Source organism: Mesocricetus auratus, unplaced genomic scaffold, assembly GCF_017639785.1.
Source record: "Mesocricetus auratus isolate SY011 unplaced genomic scaffold, BCM_Maur_2.0 Super-Scaffold_100022, whole genome shotgun sequence".
NCBI lineage: Eukaryota > Metazoa > Chordata > Mammalia > Rodentia > Cricetidae > Mesocricetus > Mesocricetus auratus.
Window position 1 is genome coordinate 34372417 of NW_024429203.1, and position 24165 is coordinate 34396581.

Sequence of the window (24165 nt, forward strand, 5' to 3'; positions counted from 1 at the left end):
TTGCTGACCAAAGAGCATCACTGGGAGTAGGTGTTAAAAGTGGATAGCCTCTCCCTACTTGTAGTCCCCGCTCTGCTTCCTGCTCTGGTCCTTATGCTCCTGGACTTCTCCCATTATGGGTTCTACCTCTGGGAATGTAAGACATGACACTCTTAAGTAACTTTTGCTGATGACATTTTGTTATCGCAATGGAAAAGAAGCCAACACACAAGTTGGTGGCAGGAAAAGTGAGACATTGCTGTGACAGATCTGAGCAGCTTATTTTGAAGAGGACTGTGGAAGCATGTGCAACTTGACTTGAGTCATTGTGTGCTCAGAGCTTAATGGTTGGTTTGCCAGAGTTTGGAAAACAATGCTAAAAGGCAAACTATGCAGATCTGAGTGGTGAAGTTTCACTCAGGAGTGGAGACTCTATTGGGGTTATTAGCAGGTGAGAATGGGACTGGCATGAGTCTACAAGACAAGGTGTGTGTGCTGCTGCTGGTGGAACTAGAGAAGTGTGACTTGCCCAGGACACAGAATCTGAGTGAGTCACAGATACTGAGCACTGAGTGTCTCACACTATGGGATTTCAATTGTGTTTTCATTGTAACTATGCCCTGATTCTTCTTTCTAAAGAAAAATAGGCATATAACTTCTTTTATATTTGACAAGAGTCTATAATTAAGAGACATTGGATTTTTAAAGAGAACTTGGGCTTTTAAATGGCTGAAATTATTTCAAGACCATGGGACTTTAAAGACTGTATAGTATTTTATATTTTGATATTAATGTGAGATCTTGGTGACAATAAAGAAAGTTATGATTTGAGTTTAACAAAAATGTGTTCATGTGTTGAGTTGATAAGGGATTATTTGTGATGGTCAATCTCTATTGTCAACTTCACACACCTGGAAAGAGTGACTCAAATTGTAGAATTACCTCCATCAGATTGGCCTGTGGGGCATATTCTCGATTGCTAATTGATATAGAAAAGCCTGGCCAACTTGGGTGGTACTATTCTTAGACAGGGTGGCCTGAAACGTATATTAAATGTAGCTTAGCAAGCCAGAGTGATAAAGCCATTAAGAGTTCCTCCATGGTCTCTGCCTTCCTGCCTCCAGATTTCTGCCTTAACTTCTCTCCATGGTGGACTATAACTTTAAGATGAAATAAATCCATCATTCTCTAAGTTACCCTTAGTTTTGTGTTTATCAGAGCAACATAAAGCAAACTATAACAGTATGATACAGGAAATAACTAATGAAAGCCTGAGTAGGACAACAACACAGTAAAGGAACATCTTTTACTACCTAGATAAAGATGATCTACATTAAACTCTGGACCAGACAAAATGGTCATTTCTTTGTCCTTGGAGAATTTATCTTCCTTTGAAGAATGGTTACAAAGAGCAAAATAATAAGAAACTGGGTCCCTGTCTTTCTACTTAGAGTCCAGATTATGTGACATGAGATGGTCAATCTACACAAGACCTTACACCATACTGTGTTTTGGTTTGAGTGTTAAATGACCCCCACAGCTTCATGTGTTTGAATACTTGTCCTCAGCTGGCGGTACTGCTTGAAAAGTGTTTGGCTCCATCAGGAGGTGGACCTTCCATAGAGGAAGATAAGTAATTGAGGAAAACATTTAGACCTTGGAGCACAGCCCCACTTCTGTAAATTCATTGCCCCCTGAGGGTGGATGCAATGTGACCAACGGGCTGCCTGCACTGACTAAGACAGCTGCCATGTCTTCTCCACAATGATGGAATCATCTCCTTAACTATAAGCCACAATCAACCCTTCTTCAATTAAAATGTTTGTCAGGTGTTTGGTCATAACAATAAGAACTAAATGTAATGATTAAATAATATAGTTTCATCATTTCTTTTTGCCCACTTGGAGACCAGCTGCTCCTAGTCCTTCGCATTGGATCTGACCAGGAATGCTGTTACCTACCACTACTGGTATTATAAACAAGCCGGGCGGTGGTGGCGCACGCCTTTAATCCCAGCACTCAGGAGGAAGAGGCAGGTGGATCTCTGTGAGTTCGAGGCCGGGCTGGACCGATAGCCTCCAAAACAACACAGAGAAACCCTGTCTCGTAAAAACCAAAAAAACAAAATAAATAAATAAAAATAAAATATAAACAGCTGATATGATGCTACCATAATCCATGTCATTTTCAGAGTCAAATTCATCGAGATAATCAGTATCTAGAAAAAATTAGTGGAGAGATGCATGTGACCAGGAATGACTACCAAGATCATTGCTTTGAAGGCTATTCTCCTTACCAGATTCTTCTTTGATGGGATCAGCATCTATATCACTGGTATCTAGAAAAAAAGTTAGTGGACAGATGCATGTGACCAGGAATGACCTACCACCACCAAGATTATCACTCTGAAGGCTGTTCTCCTTACCAGAGGCATCTTCGCTGGTGTCATCAGTCGCATCATAGGTATCTGGAAGAAAGTCAATGGAGAGATGGGTGTGACCAGAAAAGACCTACCACCACACCAAGATCATCACTCTGAAGGCTGTTCTCCTTACCATATTCATTTTCGCTGGTGTCATCAGTTGTATCATAGGTATCTGGAAGAAAGCCAATGGAGAGATGAATGTGACCAGAAATGACCTACCACCACACCAAGATCATCACTCTGAAGGCTGTTCTCCTTACCAGAGTCATCTTCTGTATTTTCAACTATATCATTAGTATCTGGAAGAAAATCAGTGGAGAAATGGATTTTTTTTTCAAGACAGGGTTTCTCTGTATTGCTTTGGAGCCTGTCCTGGAACTCGCTCTGTAGACCAGGCTGGCTTTGAACTCACAGAAATCTGCCTCTGCCTCCAGAGTACGGGGATTAAAGGCATGTGCTACCAACTCCCTGCTGATAGATGGATGTGACCAGGAAGGATCTACCACCACCAAGATTATCACTTTGAAGGCTGTTCTCCTTACCCAAGTCTTCTTTAGTGGTTGCATTATCCACATCATTGGTATCTGGAATAAAGTCAATGGAGAGATGGATGTGACCAGGAATGACCTACCAACACACCAAGATCATCACTCTGAAAGCTATTCTCCTTACTTGAGTCATCATAGGTGGTGATATCACCCAGGTTATAGGTATCTGGAAGAAAGTCAATGGAGAGATGGATGTGACCAGGAAAGACCTACCACCACACCAAGATCATCACTGAAGGCTATTCTCCTTACCCAATTCTTCTTCGGTGTTACCGTTGACATAATTAGTATCTGGAAGAAAGTCAATGGAGAGATGGATGTGACCAGGAATGACCTACCACCACCAAGATCATCACTTTGAAGGCTGTTCTCCTTACTTGAGTCATCATTGGTGGCAGTATCACCCTGGTCATAGGTATCTGGAAAAAAGTCAATGGAGAGATGGATGTGACCAGGAATGACCTACCACCACACCAAGATCATCACTGAAGGCTGTTCTCCTTACCATAATCATCTTTGCTGGTGTCATCAATCATATCATAGGTATCTGGAAAAAAGTCAATGGAGAGATGGATGCGACCAGGAATGACCTACCACCACCAAGATTATCACTTTGAAGGCTGTTCTCCTTACCCAATTCTTCTTCGGTGTTATCATTGACATAATTAGTATCTGGAAGAAAGTAAATGGAGAGATGGATGTGACCAGGAATGACCTACCACCACCAAGATCATCACTTTGAAGGCTGTTCTCCTTACTTGAGTCATCATAGGTGGCGATATCACCCAGGTTATAGGTATCTGGAAGAAAGTCAATGGAGAGATGGATGTGACCAGGAATGACATACCACCACACCAAGATCATCACTGAAGGCTATTCTCCTTACCCAATTCTTCTTCGGTGTTATCATTGACATAATTAGTATCTGGAAGAAAGTAAATGGAGAGATGGATGTGACCAGGAATGACCTACCACCACCAAGATCATCACTTTGAAGGCTGTTCTCCTTACTTGAGTCATCATAGGTGGCGATATCACCCAGGTTATAGGTATCTGGAAGAAAGTCAATGGAGAGATGGATGTGACCAGGAATGACATACCACCACACCAAGATCATCACTGAAGGCTATTCTCCTTACCCAATTCTTCTTCGGTGTTATCATTGACATAATTAGTATCTGGAAGAAAGTAAATGGAGAGATGGATGTGACCAGGAATGACCTACCACCACCAAGATCATCACTTTGAAGGCTGTTCTCCTTACTTGAGTCATCATAGGTGGCGATATCACCCAGGTTATAGGTATCTGGAAGAAAGTCAATGGAGAGATGGATGTGACCAGGAAAGACCTACCACCACACCAAGATCATCACTGAAGGCTATTCTCCTTACCCAATTCTTCTTCGGTGTTACCATTGACGTAATTAGTATCTGGAAGAAAGTCAATGGAGAGATGGATGTGACCAGGAATGACCTACCACCACCAAGATCATCACTTTGAAGGCTGTTCTCCTTACTTGAGTCATCATAGGTGGCGATATCACCCAGGTTATAGGTATCTGGAAGAAAGTCAATGGAGAGATGGATGTGACCAGGAATGACATACCACCACACCAAGATCATCACTGAAGGCTATTCTCCTTACCCAATTCTTCTTCGGTGTTATCATTGACATAATTAGTATCTGGAAGAAAGTAAATGGAGAGATGGATGTGACCAGGAATGACCTACTATCACACCAAGATCATAACTCTGAAGGCTGTTCTCCTTACCATAATCATCTTTGCTGGTGTCATCAATAGTATCGTAGGTATCTGGAAGAAAGTCAATGGAGTGATGGATGTGACCAGGAATGACCTACCACCACCAAGATTATCACTTTGAAGGCTGTTCTACTTACCATAGTCATCTTTAATGGTGGCATCGTCACCATAATTGGCATCTGGAAGAAAGTAAATGGAGAGATGGATGTGACCAAGAATGACCTACCACCACCAATATCATCACTTTGAAGGCTGTTCTCCTTACTTGAGCCATCATAGGTGGTGGTATCATCTAGATCGTAGGTATCTGGAAAGAAGTCAATGGAGAGATGGATGTGACCAGGAATGACCAACCACCACACCAAGATCATCACTCTGAAGGCTGTTCTTCTTACCGTATTGATCTTTATTGGTGTCATAAACCGTAACATTGGCATCTGGAACAAAGCCAGTGGAGAATTGGATGTGACCAGGAACACCATTACTACCACTAACAAGATCATCGCTTTTAAAGCTGTTCTCCTTACTGATGCCATTTTCATCATGTTCCTCATAGGAATCACTGTCATCTGGAAGGGTGAAAGTAGAGAGAGTGAGTGACACAGACCTCGGTGACAGTGGTAGGTGAAGCCATACTGTCTACACAAGAATAACCTTAACTTTTCTTTGGTTCACATCATTTGCTGAGAACCACAATAGAAGTGTGTTTTTACATTCTGTGGTTGTCATTCTACTGATGAACTAGGGAGCACATATCAAAAGAACAGTGCAGGAAATCTTCATTCTTTTCATAGAGAAAATGCAACATAATCTACAACTACTGTCCACATCAAAGTAATTACTGAATTTTCATAGTGCCATCAGCAGTGCCAAAGGACTTCTCTGCTGTACATAGTCTCCATTTCTGATATTCTGCTCTCTTTATTGGATTTGGTGTTTATAAAATCTGATATTTTTACCACACAAGCAACTGGAAAGCATTCACAACAAAAGGAGGTCAGTTGAGTAGCAAACAAAACAGGTGACCTAATAGCTTTTCTGTTTTCTGACACTTACTTCATTACTTATTTCCAAGTACACTCTTTTAATTCAGGATGTTATGTCTGGAAGATCACAGACTTCATTGTCAACTAATTGCAGGTATGGTATGGTCAGTGTAGGTAAGGTCTCAATTCATGTGGACGAGACAGTATTGGCATAAGAGTAGTGTGACTAAGGCTACACATGGACAGCATTAAAGTCATTTTAAAAAACCACATGAACATAGTGTATTTGTGCAGTTCCTCACTTAACTATACTTGGCACTATCATTAATCCTTGTGAATCTACAAAAGCAAATAATGAAAATCCCTTTTTCAAACCACTTGTCCTCAAAAATGCTCGATAGTGTTTGATCAGTACCAGAAGAGCCAGCCAGATAGCAGTACTTAGATCCACTGGTTTGTCTGTGTCTCAGGACAGTGGACAATGGTTGTTTCTTCTCATTCTTTACATAACCAAGGTATTTTACATTCATGGAAAATACATGATAGCATCTTCAGGGACAGGACTATCTACACATCTTTCTTTGAACTTGCAGATACTTTATTTAGTACTACTTCTATGCCATGTGATCAAATTACCTGACAGGAAAAAAAGAACTGATGAATGGGATGGCTTTTCAATCGCTGGCACTGAAAGAGTTACCTCTAAAAGAACAGGAATGAGGGACCTTGCTTAGCTCGAACATGTGGCCTCCTCCTACCAATGCCTCCACACTGTCAGCTTCCCCTCAGTGTTTCTAACCATGTTGGCAAATACAGCTAGGATGGGACACAGTATCCTTTACAATGGCTGTTGATGACTTGCTAGCTACTGACTCCCACAGTACCTTAGTTAATGTTCCCCACAGTACCTTAACTACTGATTTTCACAGTACCTTCAATAATAGTGCTAATGCTTCGTGGATTCACATGAGGACCTGGTCTAGATCTTTCATTGTCATGTGAGGGATGACCACGTTTCAGATTCGCTTTGATCTTTTCTGAAACAGGAATGCAAACCCAACAAAAAGAGTTCAGTCATAAGGGAAAAACAAGCGATAAGAGAGGACAACTAATTATCACTTGGAGCTTAAACATTTTTAGAATATCTTTTTTGTTTGTTTTTTGTTTTTACGAGACAGGGTTTCTCTGTATTGTTTTGGAGGTTGTCGGACCAGCCCGGCCTCAAACTCACAGAGATCCACCTGCCTCTGCTTCCCGAGTGCTGGGATTAAAGGCGTGTGCCACCACCGCCCGGCACATATTTAGAATATCTTAGCTCATTGTTTGCTTCTGGAACACCATAGAGATCAGTGTACACTTAATGTAGGCAATGCCTGGTCAAGATAGGTAACGTCTGGCATAGTACCAACAGAAAAGCAGTGTGAAATTTGTACAGTCCTGTTTCTCCACTCTTCCCACTGGGACACAGAAAAGTAACTAAGAACCCTTTGTGAACCTTATGAGTGTGAAAATAATTAACAGCAAAGGCTTAGTTAAAAGCACTGACACTATGGAAATGTCATGGCATTTGCTGAATGAAAAAATAAACATAAGAAACCCTACATGCAGAAAGGGTGCTTGGGTGACCTTAGGACAATGGACAGTGATAGTTTACTTTTCATTTTTGCACAGCATGATGTTTTACAGGTCATGGAGAACACACAGTTTTCACCTTCAGTGGACCATAGCCAGAGAAAATTGTACTCCCTACATTTCACCCTTTCCCTTTGTGACCAAATTGCCTGACAGAAGAAGAAGATTAGATACAGATGAATGTTCTTCCTTTGAATCCCTGACACAAGATATGAGTTAACAAAAGAAGTCTTTCAGAAACCTCATAGGTGTAAATGTGTGCTTCTCTCTGCCACTAGCTTCACGATGCCTCCCTGTAGTTTCTAATAGACAGACTATCTATCTATCTATCTATCTATCTATCTATCTATCTATCTATCTATCTATCTCAATGACTTAAAGGCCAGGTCATGCTAACCCAGTTGTCACTTGATGGTAGGGAGGAAAACGACACTATCTTTCAACTGATGAACTCTGAATGGACAGGACAAGATGCCTAGATCATTGTGACCTAATGGACCGAGTGTGTGCATCTCTGAGAAGGGCAGTGGCTGCACTACCACTGAGTGGGTGCCTTTCCTACTCACCCCTTCCTCGATGAAGTCCAGTTTTTACTACACAAATTTTATTTCCATTCACTGGCTACCCAGGGGCAGGACACACAGGCCTGCTTCCCTGAACTAAAACCCTCCTAGCAAATACCTGAACATACAGACACAGCCTGGTATGGCCTGCAGTCATTCTTTTCAGTGCTGACTACTTACATACACTGAATGGATAGGCTCCCATGTTCTCACCAGTCGACATGGAAACTGACCATCAGTAAAAGCAAATACTTTTTACAGCAGAGTCTCATTCATCTGTAAATGTGGCTGGGTAAAAGAATGAGACTAGATGTATACAGTATTGTTGGAGGGTGTTTTTGTTTTTGTTTTGTTTTGTTTTGGTAGACTTTGTAGACATGGGCCCTAAACTGTTTGGTACTTTGCGCTTTGAGCTCCTGATAATGAGCTAAAGCATTTCACCAGTTCTTACTGGAGTCTGCTATATCTAGAAGAAATTCATTCATGACACAGATGCAATTTGTTTTTCTTTGTTATAACTTCCATTGTTAGAATCAATGCTCTCACTAGTGGAAGGTCAGCTCTTTGCCTGCTTGTCATTTTTTGTTCCCATTTTTTTGTTTGTCGCCAGACATAGCCTCATTATACAGCCCAGGATGACCAGAAACTGTCAGAGAATGAGAATAAACACAAACTCCTTATAGATCTGTGTGCTCCCACTGAAATTTATGTGGTATTAAAGATCAAATGACGGCCTCCTACATCATAGGTAGGCCCTTTATCAAATGAGCTATTTTCCCAGCACATGTGGGCTTCCTCTGTCTTTCACACTTGTGAAGTCTGCACCCAGGCACATGGATGCTAAAATGTGTTTTATTGTTGCTGTTATTTTGTAGCTCTGGAGATTTGATTTATTCAAGGTATACCTAGGGGCTTTAACCTTTCTACAGTGACTAATGGTATCTTAATAGAGTAGTAAGTGGAAATTTCATCTCATAGCACTGATGGACCCCAAGTTTATATAAACAGTGTTCATCTTGGTCTATGTGGTTACACAGCTCAACCACTGACCTCTGTATCTTGGTTGATTCTTCTACGACAGACTACACAAGGTAATAATGCCAGCTTGCATGGCTGCGATGAGGTCTGAACTAATGTGGGGAAATGTGCACTTTAATTTTTTTCATTGGAAGAATCGATATTGGTTTTAAGTAGTTGGGATTTCTGTCTATAAGAAATACAGATATAGACACATCCTGATGCATAAAATCTCAAACTGAGGTGATCACAAATAAATGCACACACATGGTAAGCATGCTCACAATTTGTTACTTAGAATATCACTGTGTGTGTGTGTGTGTGCGTGTGTGTGTGTGTGTGTGTGTGTGTGTGTGTCTTTTCTTTAACTAAAAGTCTCTAGCATCACTGTCAGCAGGTGGCAGAAATTCCGGTGGTGTGCCTGACAAAAGACAGACAGTACTTATATAATTCTTATCTAAAACATGTTTTAAGGAAGTAGCTCCATAATACATACGAAATAATTCCTTCCTTGACACCACCTACAATTTAGAGAAAAGAAACACTATTAGGTACAGAACAAGTTGAGTTTTAGTTTCACAGGATTTTTTTCCTCGCCTAATCCTTAGGGTAATGGTAATTAGGATGGGGAAGAATAGACAAGAAAAAGATTCTACATTAGTCTGTCACGTGATATTATCACAAAACACCTGCTCCTGGATACACTGTGAAAGAAATGTGTATCACACTTTTGCTGATTCAACCAAAATCAGGTCTCTACTAAGGATTCCAGAGACCACACTGTCATGTGGCAGAGAAATGTTTGAGCAACCTGCTCTTATGTGTCCCCTTTGCGAAGTGCCTCTATGTCCCAATTATCTACATTAAATTTCATGTTTAAAGGTCTGGCAACTTCGATGTTCCTATAATTGAAACAAGAATCTTCTGACACAACAAACTTTCAAAAACCTAACAATACTTACAGAAAATACAAATTCTTCATAAGCAACAAGTCAGCTGCCTTTGAAAATATTTATTCATGTTATGTGTGCTCAAGTATTTGTATGTGCACCACATGTATGCAGGAGCCCCCAGAGGCCAGAAAAGGGTGTCAGATCCTCTAGGACTGGAGGTACAGATGGTTGTGAATCACATGTGAGTGCTTGGAATCAAACCCAAGTCATTTGGAAGAGCAGCATTGCTACCACTGAGCCATTGCTACAACCCCATCTATTACCTTCTGAGTAAAAATTACATGGCTTTAAATACAAAAAGGAACACTTGTTCAGGAAGAAAAGGCCTCCTAAAACACAGCCAACAGTGATGTTTTGAGTCAGGGATGACTTGGTACACTTTCATTTCGCTCACTTCCTAAGTAAACAACTTAATACATACAGTGCACATGCTCTCTCTTATTATCCAAATATGGTATCAAAAAATAAGGGGATCATGAAAGTAGCCTTTCTACCGTAGAAAACATAATGCCCATCTTACTTTTGGTGACCTTGCCGACTCTCGTATGTCTGTCTCCTGGCTCTCTGTTGGGAAAAATAGAACACAAAATAAGAGCTCAGGCTACAATCTGTAATTGCTCAGAGATCTTTGCTTTATATGGACCAAGATCTATGAATTTAGTCCATGTGAATGGGCACAGTTCTTTGATAAGCATGATTGGACTACTGCTGGAATGTCCTTTTCCATGGGAAAGGAAAAGTGGGAAAATACAAGAAGAAAAGTAAGGTACAATGGTTTGGGCCCCTCTAAGTAGTGAAAATCTAAGACAATGTACAATAGTCTGTGCTTGACTGGTAACCACTAAAATGAATCTTAACACAAAGGAGCTCTACCATGATTTCAGAACATTGCAAAGCCTAAGAAGATTGATAATCCTTTCTAGGCATTTCTCACACCCATGTCCATGCCCACAAAATGAAACACACAGAATTTGCGTTTGTTGTTAAGCAAATGGGAATTTAAACGTGAGAATCCACCCTCATTCGGAACATGAGGGGATAATGGGGGGGTTGGGGGTAGGGCACAGGAGGAGCGGTGGGAACGGGAGAGGGACCTGGAACTGATTTGTGAAGCAACCTTTTTTCTAATCTAAATTAAAACTTAAAAATAAAAATTAAAAAAAATGTGAGAATCTACACACTGTACTAGGGAAATAGATTTGGTAGCAGGCACAAGATGTCATTTTCAACATCTTCCTCATAGGAATCACTGTCATCTGGAAGGGTGAAAGTAGAGATAGTGAGTGACACAGACCTCGGTGACAGTGGTAGGTGAAGCCATACTGTCTACACAAGAATAACCTCAACTTTTCTTTGGTTCACATCATTTACTGAGAACCACAATAGAAGTGTGGTTGTCGTTCTACTGATGAACTAGGGAGCACATATCAAAAGAACAGTGCAGGAAATCTTCATTCTTTTCATAGAGAAAATGCAACATAATCTACAACTACTGTCCACATCAAAGTAATTACTGAATTTTCATAGTGCCATCAGCAGTGCCAAAGGACTTCTCTGCTGTACATAGTCTCCATTTCTGATATTCTGCTCTCTTTATTGGATTTGGTGTTTATAAAATCTGATATTTTTACCACACAAGCAACTGGAAAGCATTCACAACAAAAGGAGGTCAGTTGAGTAGCAAACAAAACAGGTGACCTAATAGCTTTTCTGTTTTCTGACACTTACTTCATTACTTATTTCCAAGTACACTCTTTTAATTCAGGATGTTATGTCTGGAAGATCACAGACTTCATTGTCAACTAATTGCAGGTATGGTATGGTCAGTGTAGGTAAGGTCTCAATTCATGTGGACGAGACAGTATTGGCATAAGAGTAGTGTGACTAAGGCTACACATGGACAGCATTAAAGTCATTTTAAAAAACCACATGAACATAGTGTATTTGTGCAGTTCCTCACTTAACTATACTTGGCACTATCATTAATCCTTGTGAATCTACAAAAGCAAATAATGAAAATCCCTTTTTCAAACCACTTGTCCTCAAAAATGCTCGATAGTGTTTGATCAGTACCAGAAGAGCCAGCCAGATAGCAGTACTTAGATCCACTGGCTTGTCTGTGTCTCAGGACAGTGGACAATGGTTGTTTCTTCTCATTCTTTACATAACCAAGGTATTTTACATTCATGGAAAATACATGATAGCATTTTCAGGGACAGGACTATCTACACATCTTTCTTTGAACTTGCAGATACTTTATTTAGTACTACTTCTATGCCATGTGATCAAATTACCTGACAGGAAAAAAAGAACTGATGAATGGGATGGCTTTTCAATCGCTGGCACTGAAAGAGTTACCTCTAAAAGAACAGGAATGAGGGACCTTGCTTAGCTCGAACATGTGGCCTCCTCCTACCAATGCCTCCACACTGTCAGCTTCCTCTCAGTGTTTCTAACCATGTTGGCAAATACAGCTAGGATGGGACACAGTATCCTTTACAATGGCTGTTGATGACTTGCTAGCTACTGACTCCCACAGTACCTTAGTTAATGTTCCCCACAGTACCTTAACTACTGATTTTCACAGTACCTTCAATAACAGTGCTAATGCTTCGTGGATTCACATGAGGATCTGGTCTAGATCTTTCTCTGTCATGTGAGGGATGACCACGTTTCAGATTACTTTTGGTCTTTCCTGAAACAGGAATGCAAACCCAACAAAAAGAGTTCAGTCATAAGGGAAAAACAAGCGATAAGAGAGGACAACTAATTATCACTTGGAGCTTAAACATTTTTAGAATATCTTTTTTGTTTGTTTTTTGTTTTTACGAGATAGGGTTTCTCTGTATTGTTTTGGAGGTTGTCGGACCAGCCCGGCCTCAAACTCACAGAGATCCACCTGCCTCTGCTTCCCGAGTGCTGGGATTAAAGGCGTGTGCCACCACCGCCCGGCACATATTTAGAATATCTTAGCTCATTGTTTGCTTCTGGAACACCATAGAGATCAGTGTACACTTAATGTAGGCAATGCCTGGTCAAGATAGGTAACGTCTGGCATAGTACCAACAGAAAAGCAGTGTGAAATTTGTACAGTCCTGTTTCTCCACTCTTCCCACTGGGACACAGAAAAGTAACTAAGAACCCTTTGTGAACCTTATGAGTGTGAAAATAATTAACAGCAAAGGCTTAGTTAAAAGCACTGACACTATGGAAATGTCATGGCATTTGCTGAATGAAAAAATAAACATAAGAAACCCTACATGCAGAAAGGGTGCTTGGGTGACCTTAGGACAATGGACAGTGATAGTTTACTTTTCATTTTTGCACAGCATGATGTTTTACAGGTCATGGAGAACACACAGTTTTCACCTTCAGTGGACCATAGCCAGAGAAAATTGTACTCCCTACATTTCACCCTTTCCCTTTGTGACCAAATTGCCTGACAGAAGAAGAAGATTAGATACAGATGAATGTTCTTCCTTTGAATCCCTGACACAAGATATGAGTTAACAAAAGAAGTCTTTCAGAAACCTCATAGGTGTAAATGTGTGCTTCTCTCTGCCACTAGCTTCACGATGCCTCCCTGTAGTTTCTAATAGACAGACTATCTATCTATCTATCTATCTATCTATCTATCTATCTATCTATCTCAATGACTTAAAGGCCAGGTCATGCTAACCCAGTTGTCACTTGATGGTAGGGAGGAAAACGACACTATCTTTCAACTGATGAACTCTGAATGGACAGGACAAGATGCCTAGATCATTGTGACCTAATGGACCGAGTGTGTGCATCTCTGAGAAGGGCAGTGGCTGCACTACCACTGAGTGGGTGCCTTTCCTACTCACCCCTTCCTCGATGAAGTCCAGTTTTTACTACACAAATTTTATTTCCATTCACTGGCTACCCAGGGGCAGGACACACAGGCCTGCTTCCCCTGAACTAAAACCCTCCTAGCAAATACCTGAACATACAGACACAGCCTGGTATGGCCTGCAGTCATTCTTTTCAGTGCTGACTACTTACATACACTGAATGGATAGGCTCCCATGTTCTCACCAGTCGACATGGAAACTGACCATCAGTAAAAGCAAATACTTTTTACAGCAGAGTCTCATTCATCTGTAAATGTGGCTGGGTAAAAGAATGAGACTAGATGTATACAGTATTGTTGGAGGGTGTTTTTGTTTTTGTTTTGTTTTGTTTTGGTAGACTTTGTAGACATGGGCCCTAAACTGTTTGGTACTTTGCGCTTTGAGCTCCTGATAATGAGCTAAAGCATTTCACCAGTTCTTACTGGAGTCTGCTATATCTAGAAGAAATTCATTCATGACACAGATGCAATTTGTTTTTCTTTGTTATAACTTCCATTGTTAGAATCAATGCTCTCACTAGTGGAAGGTCAGCTCTTTGCCTGCTTGTCATTTTTTGTTCCCATTTTTTTGTTTGTCGCCAGACATAGCCTCATTATACAGCCCAGGATGACCAGAAACTGTCAGAGAATGAGAATAAACACAAACTCCTTATAGATCTGTGTGCTCCCACTGAAATTTATGTGGTATTAAAGATCAAATGACGGCCTCCTACATCATAGGTAGGCCCTTTATCAAATGAGCTATTTTCCCAGCACATGTGGGCTTCCTCTGTCTTTCACACTTGTGAAGTCTGCACCCAGGCACATGGATGCTAAAATGTGTTTTATTGTTGCTGTTATTTTGTAGCTCTGGAGATTTGATTTATTCAAGGTATACCTAGGGGCTTTAACCTTTCTACAGTGACTAATGGTATCTTAATAGAGTAGTAAGTGGAAATTTCATCTCATAGCACTGATGGACCCCAAGTTTATATAAACAGTGTTCATCTTGGTCTATGTGGTTACACAGCTCAACCACTGACCTCTGTATCTTGGTTGATTCTTCTACGACAGACTACACAAGGTAATAATGCCAGCTTGCATGGCTGCGATGAGGTCTGAACTAATGTGGGGAAATGTGCACTTTAATTTTTTTCATTGGAAGAATCGATATTGGTTTTAAGTAGTTGGGATTTCTGTCTATAAAAAATACAGATATAGACACATCCTGATGCATAAAATCTCAAACTGAGGTGATCACAAATAAATGCACACACATGGTAAGCATGCTCACAATTTGTTACTTAGAATATCACTGTGTGTGTGTGTGTGTGCGTGTGTGTGTGTGTGTGTGTGTGTGTGTGTCTTTTCTTTAACTAAAAGTCTCTAGCATCACTGTCAGCAGGTGGCAGAAATTCCGGTGGTGTGCCTGACAAAAGACAGACAGTACTTATATAATTCTTATCTAAAACATGTTTTAAGGAAGTAGCTCCATAATACATACGAAATAATTCCTTCCTTGACACCACCTACAATTTAGAGAAAAGAAACACTATTAGGTACAGAACAAGTTGAGTTTTAGTTTCACAGGATTTTTTTCCTTGCCTAATCCTTAGGGTAATGGTAATTAGGATGGGGAAGAATAGACAAGAAAAAGATTCTACATTAGTCTGTCACGTGATATTATCACAAAACACCTGCTCCTGGATACACTGTGAAAGAAATGTGTATCACACTTTTGCTGATTCAACCAAAATCAGGTCTCTACTAAGGATTCCAGAGACCACACTGTCATGTGGCAGAGAAATGTTTGAGCAACCTGCTCTTATGTGTCCCCTTTGCGAAGTGCCTCTATGTCCCAATTATCTACATTAAATTTCATGTTTAAAGGTCTGGCAACTTCGATGTTCCTATAATTGAAACAAGAATCTTCTGACACAACAAACTTTCAAAAACCTAACAATACTTACAGAAAATACAAATTCTTCATAAGCAACAAGTCAGCTGCCTTTGAAAATATTTATTCATGTTATGTGTGCTCAAGTATTTGTATGTGCACCACATGTATGCAGGAGCCCCCAGAGGCCAGAAAAGGGTGTCAGATCCTCTAGGACTGGAGGTACAGATGGTTGTGAATCACATGTGAGTGCTTGGAATCAAACCCAAGTCATTTGGAAGAGCAGCATTGCTACCACTGAGCCATTGCTACAACCCCATCTATTACCTTCTGAGTAAAAATTACATGGCTTTAAATACAAAAAGGAACACTTGTTCAGGAAGAAAAGGCCTCCTAAAACACAGCCAACAGTGATGTTTTGAGTCAGGGATGACTTGGTACACTTTCATTTCGCTCACTTCCTAAGTAAACAACTTAATACATACAGTGCACATGCTCTCTCTTATTATCCAAATATGGTATCAAAAAATAAGGGGATCATGAAAGTAGCCTTTCTACCGTAGAAAACATAATGCCTATCTTACCTTCAGTGACCTTGCCGATTCTTGTGAGTCTTCCTCCGGGCTCTCAGCTGGGAAAAATAGAACACAAAATAAGAGCTCAGGCTACAATCTGTAATTGCTCAGAGATCTTTGCTTTATACGGACCAAGATCTATGAATTTAGTCCATGTGAATGGGCACAGTTCTTTGATAAGCATGATTGGACTACTGCTGGAATGTCCTTTTCCATGGGAAAGGAAAAGTGGGAAAATACAAGAAGAAAAGTAAGGTACAATGGTTTGGGCCCCTCTAAGTAGTAAGAATCTAAGACAACGTACAATAGTCTGTGCTTGACTGGTAACCACTAAAATGAATCTTAACACAAAGGAGCTCTACCATGATTTCAGAACATTACAAAGTCCAAGAAGATTGATAATCCTTTCTAGGCATTTCTCACACCCATGTCCATGCCCACAAAATGAAACACACAGAATTTGCATTTGTTGTTAAGCAAATGGGAATTTAAACGTGAGAATCCACCCTCCCTGGGGAAATGAGGGCATAATGTGGGGGGGGGGGGTTAGGTAGGGCACAGGAGGAGGGGAGGGAAAGGGAGAGGGACCTGGAACTGATTTGTGAAGCAACCTTTTTTCTAATCTAAATTTAAACTTAAAAATAAAAATTAAAAAAAAAACATGAGAATCTACACACTGTACTAGGGAAATAGATTTGGTAGCAGGCACAAGATGTCATTATATTCATCCACTTATCCTTTGTTACACAATAAGATTACCAAACAGGCCGGGTGGTGGTGGCCCACGCCTTTAATCCCAGCACTCGGGAGGCAGAGGCAGGCGGATCTCTGTGAGTTCGAGGCTGGGCTGGACCGACGGCCTCCAATACAGTACAGAGAAACCCTGTCTCATAAAACCAAAAAAAAAAAAAAGATTACCAATCAGTAGAAGATGCTGACATTAATACATTTTCTAAGTTGTAACCACACATAATATAGTTCTTCTCATATTCCTTTGATATGCTATTGTTTTCCTAGTGCTGTGTGGCTGCCCAGATTCAGATCAGTGGACCCACAGTGTAGTGGGTTAGAATGAGGATCTGGCTGCTATTGACCACTCCATATCAGAATTGTCACAAGGATGATATATAACATTGATACTGGAATGTTATATTGAGTTTCTATACATCACTGTCTCAGGTGTGTAGCTCATATGGTCTAAGCATTTAAATTTACAAATATTAGCAAAAGATATGTCCAATTTTAGCTGACTTTATGGCAGGGTTGGAGACTGATTAAGGACTCAGTATCTGTGAACTAATCAAAACCATGAGTTCTTTGTGTATTCCAGATAATAATTAGAATGAATGTGATATTCATGTAGCAGTATCTTCCCTGGGAATTGCAAGCATGGGGATGAAGTGGATAATGTATACAATTTATGTAGACCAGTAGAAATCCATACATTTTCACAGATGATGGACCCTCTTTTAGCTAATAACTCCACAGCTGAATGGTGAGCCCAGGTCAACAATGAGAGTGTCACATGAGGGCCACTCATCCGTTTCTATCTTTGCCCTTGTCACCTGAGAGTAGAAGAGCTTGAATATTTTACTGTCTTTCTTTTATTCTATCCATAAGGGCATACATCTGTGCTGTTGGTGAGTGATTCAATGAATCCTCAGGCATGTTAAGTTATTGATAAACTAAACTGCCCAGTTCTGCCAGCTTAGCCTGAACCATAGACTCATGAAAATCTTGGGTTCTACATTCTAAAGTCATTGTTCTTATATGACATACTCCTACTTAGCCTGAAAGCAACCGTTTTAATTTCATGAAGACTCATGTAGAACAAGGTTAGTTAACAGTTTAAAATATACACGTATGTCGGTCTAAGTCCACACACACTGTCTACTCGGAAAGTGAGGTCAGCATTGTTCTTCAGGATGTCCCAGTTACCTGATTATAGTGAATGGAATACCTACTCAATAAGGCAGCCCCAGAACGGTAGGCACATGAACATTATGTTAAAATATTTAATATTTCAAGATCTGGAAGACCACCATCTTACATTAATAATGTATCACAAATTTGAGGGTATCTCCATTTAGCTATTGACAAAGTCATAGGAAAGTCTAAGGATCAACTTTTGAAATAACTCAAAATGAAGGGCCAGGAGAACTAAGCCACACAACCCAAGGAAACAGCATAAGACATTAACATCTTTTCAAATCTACAGATAATACCAATTATATCTGTAAATAATTCTAATCATCATATGATATGTAAACACTATATACTAATAGCTGCATGTAAAATAATGTTAAGTTTCTATGTTCCTATTCATCAGTCTTTACAATTGACCCTAGTCCTCTACTTTTGTGTATTAAAACTGACTCCACACTGAAATAGCAATTACCACTTTTGACGATGCTTCGTTCTGGAGGGAAGTAGGTTGGAAAATTACCTCTAACTGATGCCTCTGGCAATTCAGATAGCCCTCAACATGTTTTCAGTTTAATGAAATATAGATAGTGCATGTTCCTATGAATGATCACATAAATAGAAAACACATGCCCATAATTTCCTGAATGAATTTAACCTTTCAGGGGGACAAAAAGGGAATATATGTCAAAAATAAAAGATATGAACACATTATTATACAAAATACCTCAAAACATCTCCCAAGTTTTTATTCACTCCAATATTTTGTGATTAATTATTTAAATACATACAACCTAAATCTTATCAAAATATACTTTACAAAATTTACTATATTTACACCACAGAGCATCTACTAAGGAAGAGCTACACACACACACACACACACACACACACACACAGGCTAATATTGGTTGTCCACTTGACTACATCTTGAACCAGTTATAACCCAAACTGCTGGGAAGTCTGTGATCTGGTTTCTTGATTTGATTATTTGAATCAATTATTTGATTATTTGATCCAACCTATGTCAGGGCTGCATATTCTGGTGGCAACCCAGGTAAAAGGACATGGAATAACTTTGCTGTTTCCTGCTTGCCTCACTCTCACTGGTGACTTCAGCTATCCTGTTGCTGAGGCATTCCTTCACCAGTCTTAGTACCAATTTCTTTAGGACTCCAATGTAGACTGAAGACCAGTAGCTCTCCAGGAATCCTCCAGGACTCCAGTGCCAGACTGAGAATGCTGAGACATCCAGACTTTGGACTCAACCACTGCTGGATTCTCAATCTTTCAAACACGAGACAGCCTTTGTTGAGTTAGTCAGACAGCATCCCATAAGTCAATCTAATAAATCCCCTTATATATACATACATATTCTATCTATTCTGTTCCTTAGAGACCCCTATTTATAATATATAAGGAAAGGTTAAAGTCAAATAGCTTTACAGGATAATGAAATTCATGTTATAGAATAAAAGTATAAAGTATAATCAACACTATATATAATACAACAATGTTTGAAAAATAATAACCAGTCCAGCTGAAGGCATAGCATCCAGTGGTGTATATCATACCTTCGGAGGTACAGTTACAGCCCATTTTAAACGTTTACCACAATCAAATTATCACAGTTCACTTTATCCAACGTGCTAGTTGAAAAGTTTCAACGACACTGAAATTCAAAGCTGAGGCACAAGCATATGTAGTCACACAACCATGGCAACAGGGTGTTACAGAAAAGTGAAGTCATAATCCATACTGTGACATTTATCAGCTAATATGTAGGCAAGTGCGATAATACAAGTTCAAGACCACATTTATCAAGAAGTTAGTGGTTTGGCAAGATGGCTCAACTCTAAGAGTATTGTACAAACTGATAACCTGAGTTCAATCACCAAAATCCATGTTGAAACTCCCAAAAGTCATCTTCTAGTGCTGTATGAACTTTATGTACATATATCCATTCATGTACTATAACCTACTTGTACCTGTACTCAACATACACACAGTGCGCAAGTATAGGCTCACACACACCACACAATAATAATACTTTTTTAAAGAAGAGGTTATTGTAGAGAGCTGCGAAGTGCCGCACCCTTAAGATGGCGCTGGCTTCCACCTTCTGCTAGCCTGACAGCAGATGCTCTCTGTGATAAACAACTCCTTATTTGGTCAAGGCTGGATATCAGGCTTGCTTCCACGTATGTGGACCTATCTGCTGTCACCACATGGCTTACCGGGGTTGGCTGCCCAATGTCCATTTAAGCTGTGGGCATGCACTCCCCCGGGGTCAGAAGATTGTTCAAGGTTCCTGAATAAACTGCTTAAAGAAGAGTCTGAACGTTGCTTCTTCCTTGCTCTTCGAGGCAGGTGCGACAAGTGGTGGCCCATACGGGGACCCTTTCCAATCGAGTCAGGGCAGCGCACTGGTAAGTTCCCAAGGTAAGGTGGGACAAAAAAGGGACCGTGACAAGAGCGTGTTGGTTTGCTCTTCTCTGTAGGTAAAGAGAGAGCAGGACAAACGGTTCACTGAGCAGCAAACCGAAAGTAAAAGCTAAAAAGAAACATTGTTAGTTTGGCTAGCAGTGAACCTAAAGTAAAAGCTAAAAAGAAACATTGTTAGTTTGGCTATGGGCGCTTCTCAGTCGCACCCAATTTTTTTTGGCTCTGAATGAGCTGCTTCGTTAATAAATCAATCTAAAAATAGATAAATAAATAAGCCACGTAAAGTTGGAAAATACACAGAAAGTCTGGATACTGCATGCTATTGTGTTTTTCAGTTTTTTGATTGCTCAGGAAGGAACAACTGCTCAAGTACACTTGATGATAAATACTGCTGAATTAATTCAAATGCTCAGAGGCGGTGTTCGGCCTGTCTGGAGACTAGTAAAGAGTTGCCTTGAGGATCAGAAGTGTAGTGAGGCGGTTAAAAAAGGGGAGAAATGCTTTAGAACAATTACAAGAGGAGAGATCAGAGCAGGCAAACAATGAAAAGGGAGGAAAACAGAAAAGAAAGTTTACCCAGCTCTAGAAGATCTAGAAGACTCAGAGTCTATGGACTCCGAGGAGGACGAGGAGGATGAGGAGGAACTCCAAGCTCTCATGAAACAATTAGAGATGACCAAGATCAGAAAAAAGGAAAAGAAAAAACTATGACAGGAATTAAAGTGAAGGGCTGTTGCAGACCTACTGTTCCACCACCATACCCAGAAGTGGAACAGCATACTCGGAGTTCATGCACTGGATGGTCCTTTTGTCCAGGGACATGGAAGCAAGTTCATACGGAATTGCGGCTTGCTTACCCTGTGTTCCAAGATCAGCAAGGACAGAGATATCATGAGCCATTGGATTTAAGATAGTGAAGTCTTTGGCCGAGTCAGTTCGTGCTTATGGCGTAACAGCTTCCTTTACGCTGGCTCAGGTTGAGGCTCTTAACAGACACTGTATGACACCTAGTGACTGGAGCAGTTTGGCTCGCGCATGTCTAAGCCCAGGGCAGTATTTGGATTGGAAAGCCTTTTTAATTGAATTTGCCAACGAGCAAGCTGCCGCTAATCAGGCTACAGGAAATCAACACTGGGATAGAGATATGCTGCTTGGACAAGGTAGATTTGCCAACATGTAGACAGGATATCCAGTACAGGTGTTTGAACAAGTAAATCAGATAGCCATTAAGGCTTGGAAATCATTGCCAAATAAAGGAGAAGTGAGTGCCAGTCTTACCAAGATCTTGCAAGGCCCTATGGAACCTTTCTCAGACTTTGTAGCAAGGCTAGTGGAAGCTGCTGGAAGGATTTGTGGGGACCCAGATGCAGCCATACCTCTTATTAAACAGTTAGTCTTTGAACAATGTACCAAGAAATGCCGCCCTGTAGCAGCACATAGCAGTATTATTTTATTCAGACAGAAAAGAGATTTTGGTATTACGGCAGCCATAGTGACTGCTATTACTGTTGCAGCATCGGGGCTACTGTGTCTGCTGTTGCTTTGTCCAGTACAGTGCAAACTGCCTCTGTCTTAAATAACTTGTCAGCGAGTGTGGCTCTTGCCCTGGATTTGCAAACGTCTCTCAACTCTCAATAAAAAAGGGAGTTGATGATCGTTAATCAGCACATCGACTTATTGCAGGAACAAGTGGATACACTCTGGCAGTTAGCTCAGCTAGGCTGCAAGTGGAAAATGCAAGGATTATGTATTACATCTGTTCAGTATGCCAATTTTACAAAAACTGCAAATTTATCCAAGTATTTGTCCAGTTTCCTTTTACAGAATTGGTCACTTGAATTTGAAGAAGGAGTTGAGGCTGGCAGTGGTCCTTTTCTTTGCATCAGGATTATCGTCCTGGCTGACTTCTTCAATGAACCATCTTAAGGAGTGGCGGGTATAGGAGCATTAACAGGTCTCTTGGTGTTGGTCTCCCTGGTTTGCTTGTGGTTTCTATGTAAGATTAGAGTCACACAAAGATGCAATGCAGCCATGATCATTCAGGCCTTTACCGCTATTGAAGCAGGACAGTCCCCCCAGGCATGGTTAGCCACCTTAAGAACTAATTAAATACGCTCAGGATGCGAGGCAGAGCACTGCACTCTGAGTCAGCTAATAGTGACACAGAGAAGAGCACGTCTGATTGCATGCAGGTTGGTACCCAAAAATGTCCCGCCTCTGAAAGAAAAAAAAGGGTACCGGACGGGTCTGATGCTCGTTGGGTGGATGACACCAAATGAGAAATCAGTACAATGTCCCTGTCAATGTCAGAGATCAGACCTCTACTCTTGCCTGTTGCGTTTAAAACAAAAAAAGGGGGAACTGTAGAGAGCTGCGAAGTGCCGCACCCTTAAGATGGCGCTGGCTTCCACCTTCTGCTAGCCCGACAGCAGGTGCTCTCTGTGATAAACAACTCCTTATTTGGTCAAGGCTGGATAACAGGCTTGCTTCCGCATATGTGGACCTATCTGCTGTCACCACATGGCTTACCGGGGTTGGCCGCCCAAGGGCCTTTTTAAGCTGTGGGCGTGCACTCCCCGGGGTCAGAAGATTGTTCAAGGTTCCTGAATAAACTGCTTAAAGAAGAGTCCGAGCATTGCCGGTCAAGAGGGGTGTGACAGGTTATTATATATGTTATATTATATTCCATATTCTTTCCCTAATAATGTAACTATCAAACCGCATGTTTTGCCTCATCTGTTGCTATTATTATGAGCATCTTTGTCTAAATTTCTGAATTCATGGAGGAATTTTCCTTGCACTGAATTTAAAGGCTGAGCTACTGCTCCCTGAGGAAATAATAGGAAATCATTTCTGAGATCATTCTTCTGACAGCGTAAGGGTGTCAGGCATGAACATAATTTTTTTGTTTGTTTGTTTTTCGAGACAGGGTTTCTCTGTATTGTTTTGGAGGCTGTCCTGGAACTCACTCTGTAGACCAGGCTGGCCTCGAACTCACAGAGATCCGCCTGCCTCTGCCTCTTGAGTGCTGGGATTAAAGGCATGTGCCACCAACGTCCTGCGGAACATAATTATTATATTGCTCAATATGCTATTTCAAATAACTATCACCAAATGGAATTAACTGTGTAGCTTAGCTATAAAGGCCATCTGGTCATGCATACATTTGCATAAAGGCCATCTAACTCCAAACATTCATGTGATCTACACATGAAAGCAAGCTGTGTGAGTGAAGGTAATATTTCTCAAATGAAAGTAAGTGCAAAAGTAGGGTATGTGTGCTGTGTTTATTCTCTTGAAAAGGTCCTCTTCCTGGTATATCCTATCACAGGACAAAAGGGCATCAACGCTAATTGTTCAAAAATGTCTAGAAAAATAACAGTTCATCTAAGGAGCAGTCTTACGGTTTCTCTTGCTGTGACAAAACACCATGACCAAAACACCAGCTGGTGAGGAAAGAGTTTATTTGGCTTATACTTTAGCATTGCTGTTCATCTTCAGGTAACTAAACAAACAAGTGAAAGGCCTATATGACAAGAACTTCAAGTCTTTAAAGAAAGCAATTAAAGAAGATATTAGAAAATGGAAAGATCTCCCATGCTCTTG

General features: G+C 40.6%; 1 protein-coding gene across 1 annotated transcript in view; it reads right to left on the minus strand.

Moving 5' to 3' along the window:
• LOC110340767 (dentin sialophosphoprotein-like) overlaps positions 1 to 16556 on the minus strand; it is a 39778-nt gene extending 23222 nt beyond the window's left edge. The window contains exons 1-27 of the mRNA XM_040730255.1: positions 16496 to 16556; positions 16201 to 16247; positions 15224 to 15248; positions 12457 to 12561; positions 10387 to 10430; positions 9410 to 9434; positions 6634 to 6738; positions 5111 to 5284; positions 4981 to 5022; positions 4853 to 4894; positions 4725 to 4766; positions 4598 to 4636; positions 4470 to 4511; positions 4092 to 4130; positions 3925 to 4005; positions 3839 to 3877; positions 3711 to 3752; positions 3586 to 3624; positions 3458 to 3499; positions 3330 to 3371; positions 3205 to 3243; positions 3077 to 3118; positions 2947 to 2988; positions 2665 to 2703; positions 2535 to 2576; positions 2405 to 2446; positions 2276 to 2317 (exon numbers count right to left, since the gene is read on the minus strand). Of these exons, the coding sequence (XP_040586189.1) occupies positions 2276 to 2317; positions 2405 to 2446; positions 2535 to 2576; positions 2665 to 2703; positions 2947 to 2988; positions 3077 to 3118; positions 3205 to 3243; positions 3330 to 3371; positions 3458 to 3499; positions 3586 to 3624; positions 3711 to 3752; positions 3839 to 3877; positions 3925 to 4005; positions 4092 to 4130; positions 4470 to 4511; positions 4598 to 4636; positions 4725 to 4766; positions 4853 to 4894; positions 4981 to 5022; positions 5111 to 5284; positions 6634 to 6738; positions 9410 to 9434; positions 10387 to 10430; positions 12457 to 12561; positions 15224 to 15248; positions 16201 to 16247; positions 16496 to 16556 (1405 nt within the window). The remainder of the gene's footprint in view (positions 1 to 2275; positions 2318 to 2404; positions 2447 to 2534; positions 2577 to 2664; positions 2704 to 2946; positions 2989 to 3076; positions 3119 to 3204; positions 3244 to 3329; positions 3372 to 3457; positions 3500 to 3585; positions 3625 to 3710; positions 3753 to 3838; positions 3878 to 3924; positions 4006 to 4091; positions 4131 to 4469; positions 4512 to 4597; positions 4637 to 4724; positions 4767 to 4852; positions 4895 to 4980; positions 5023 to 5110; positions 5285 to 6633; positions 6739 to 9409; positions 9435 to 10386; positions 10431 to 12456; positions 12562 to 15223; positions 15249 to 16200; positions 16248 to 16495) is intronic.
• Between the last annotated feature and the right edge of the window lie 7609 nt (positions 16557 to 24165).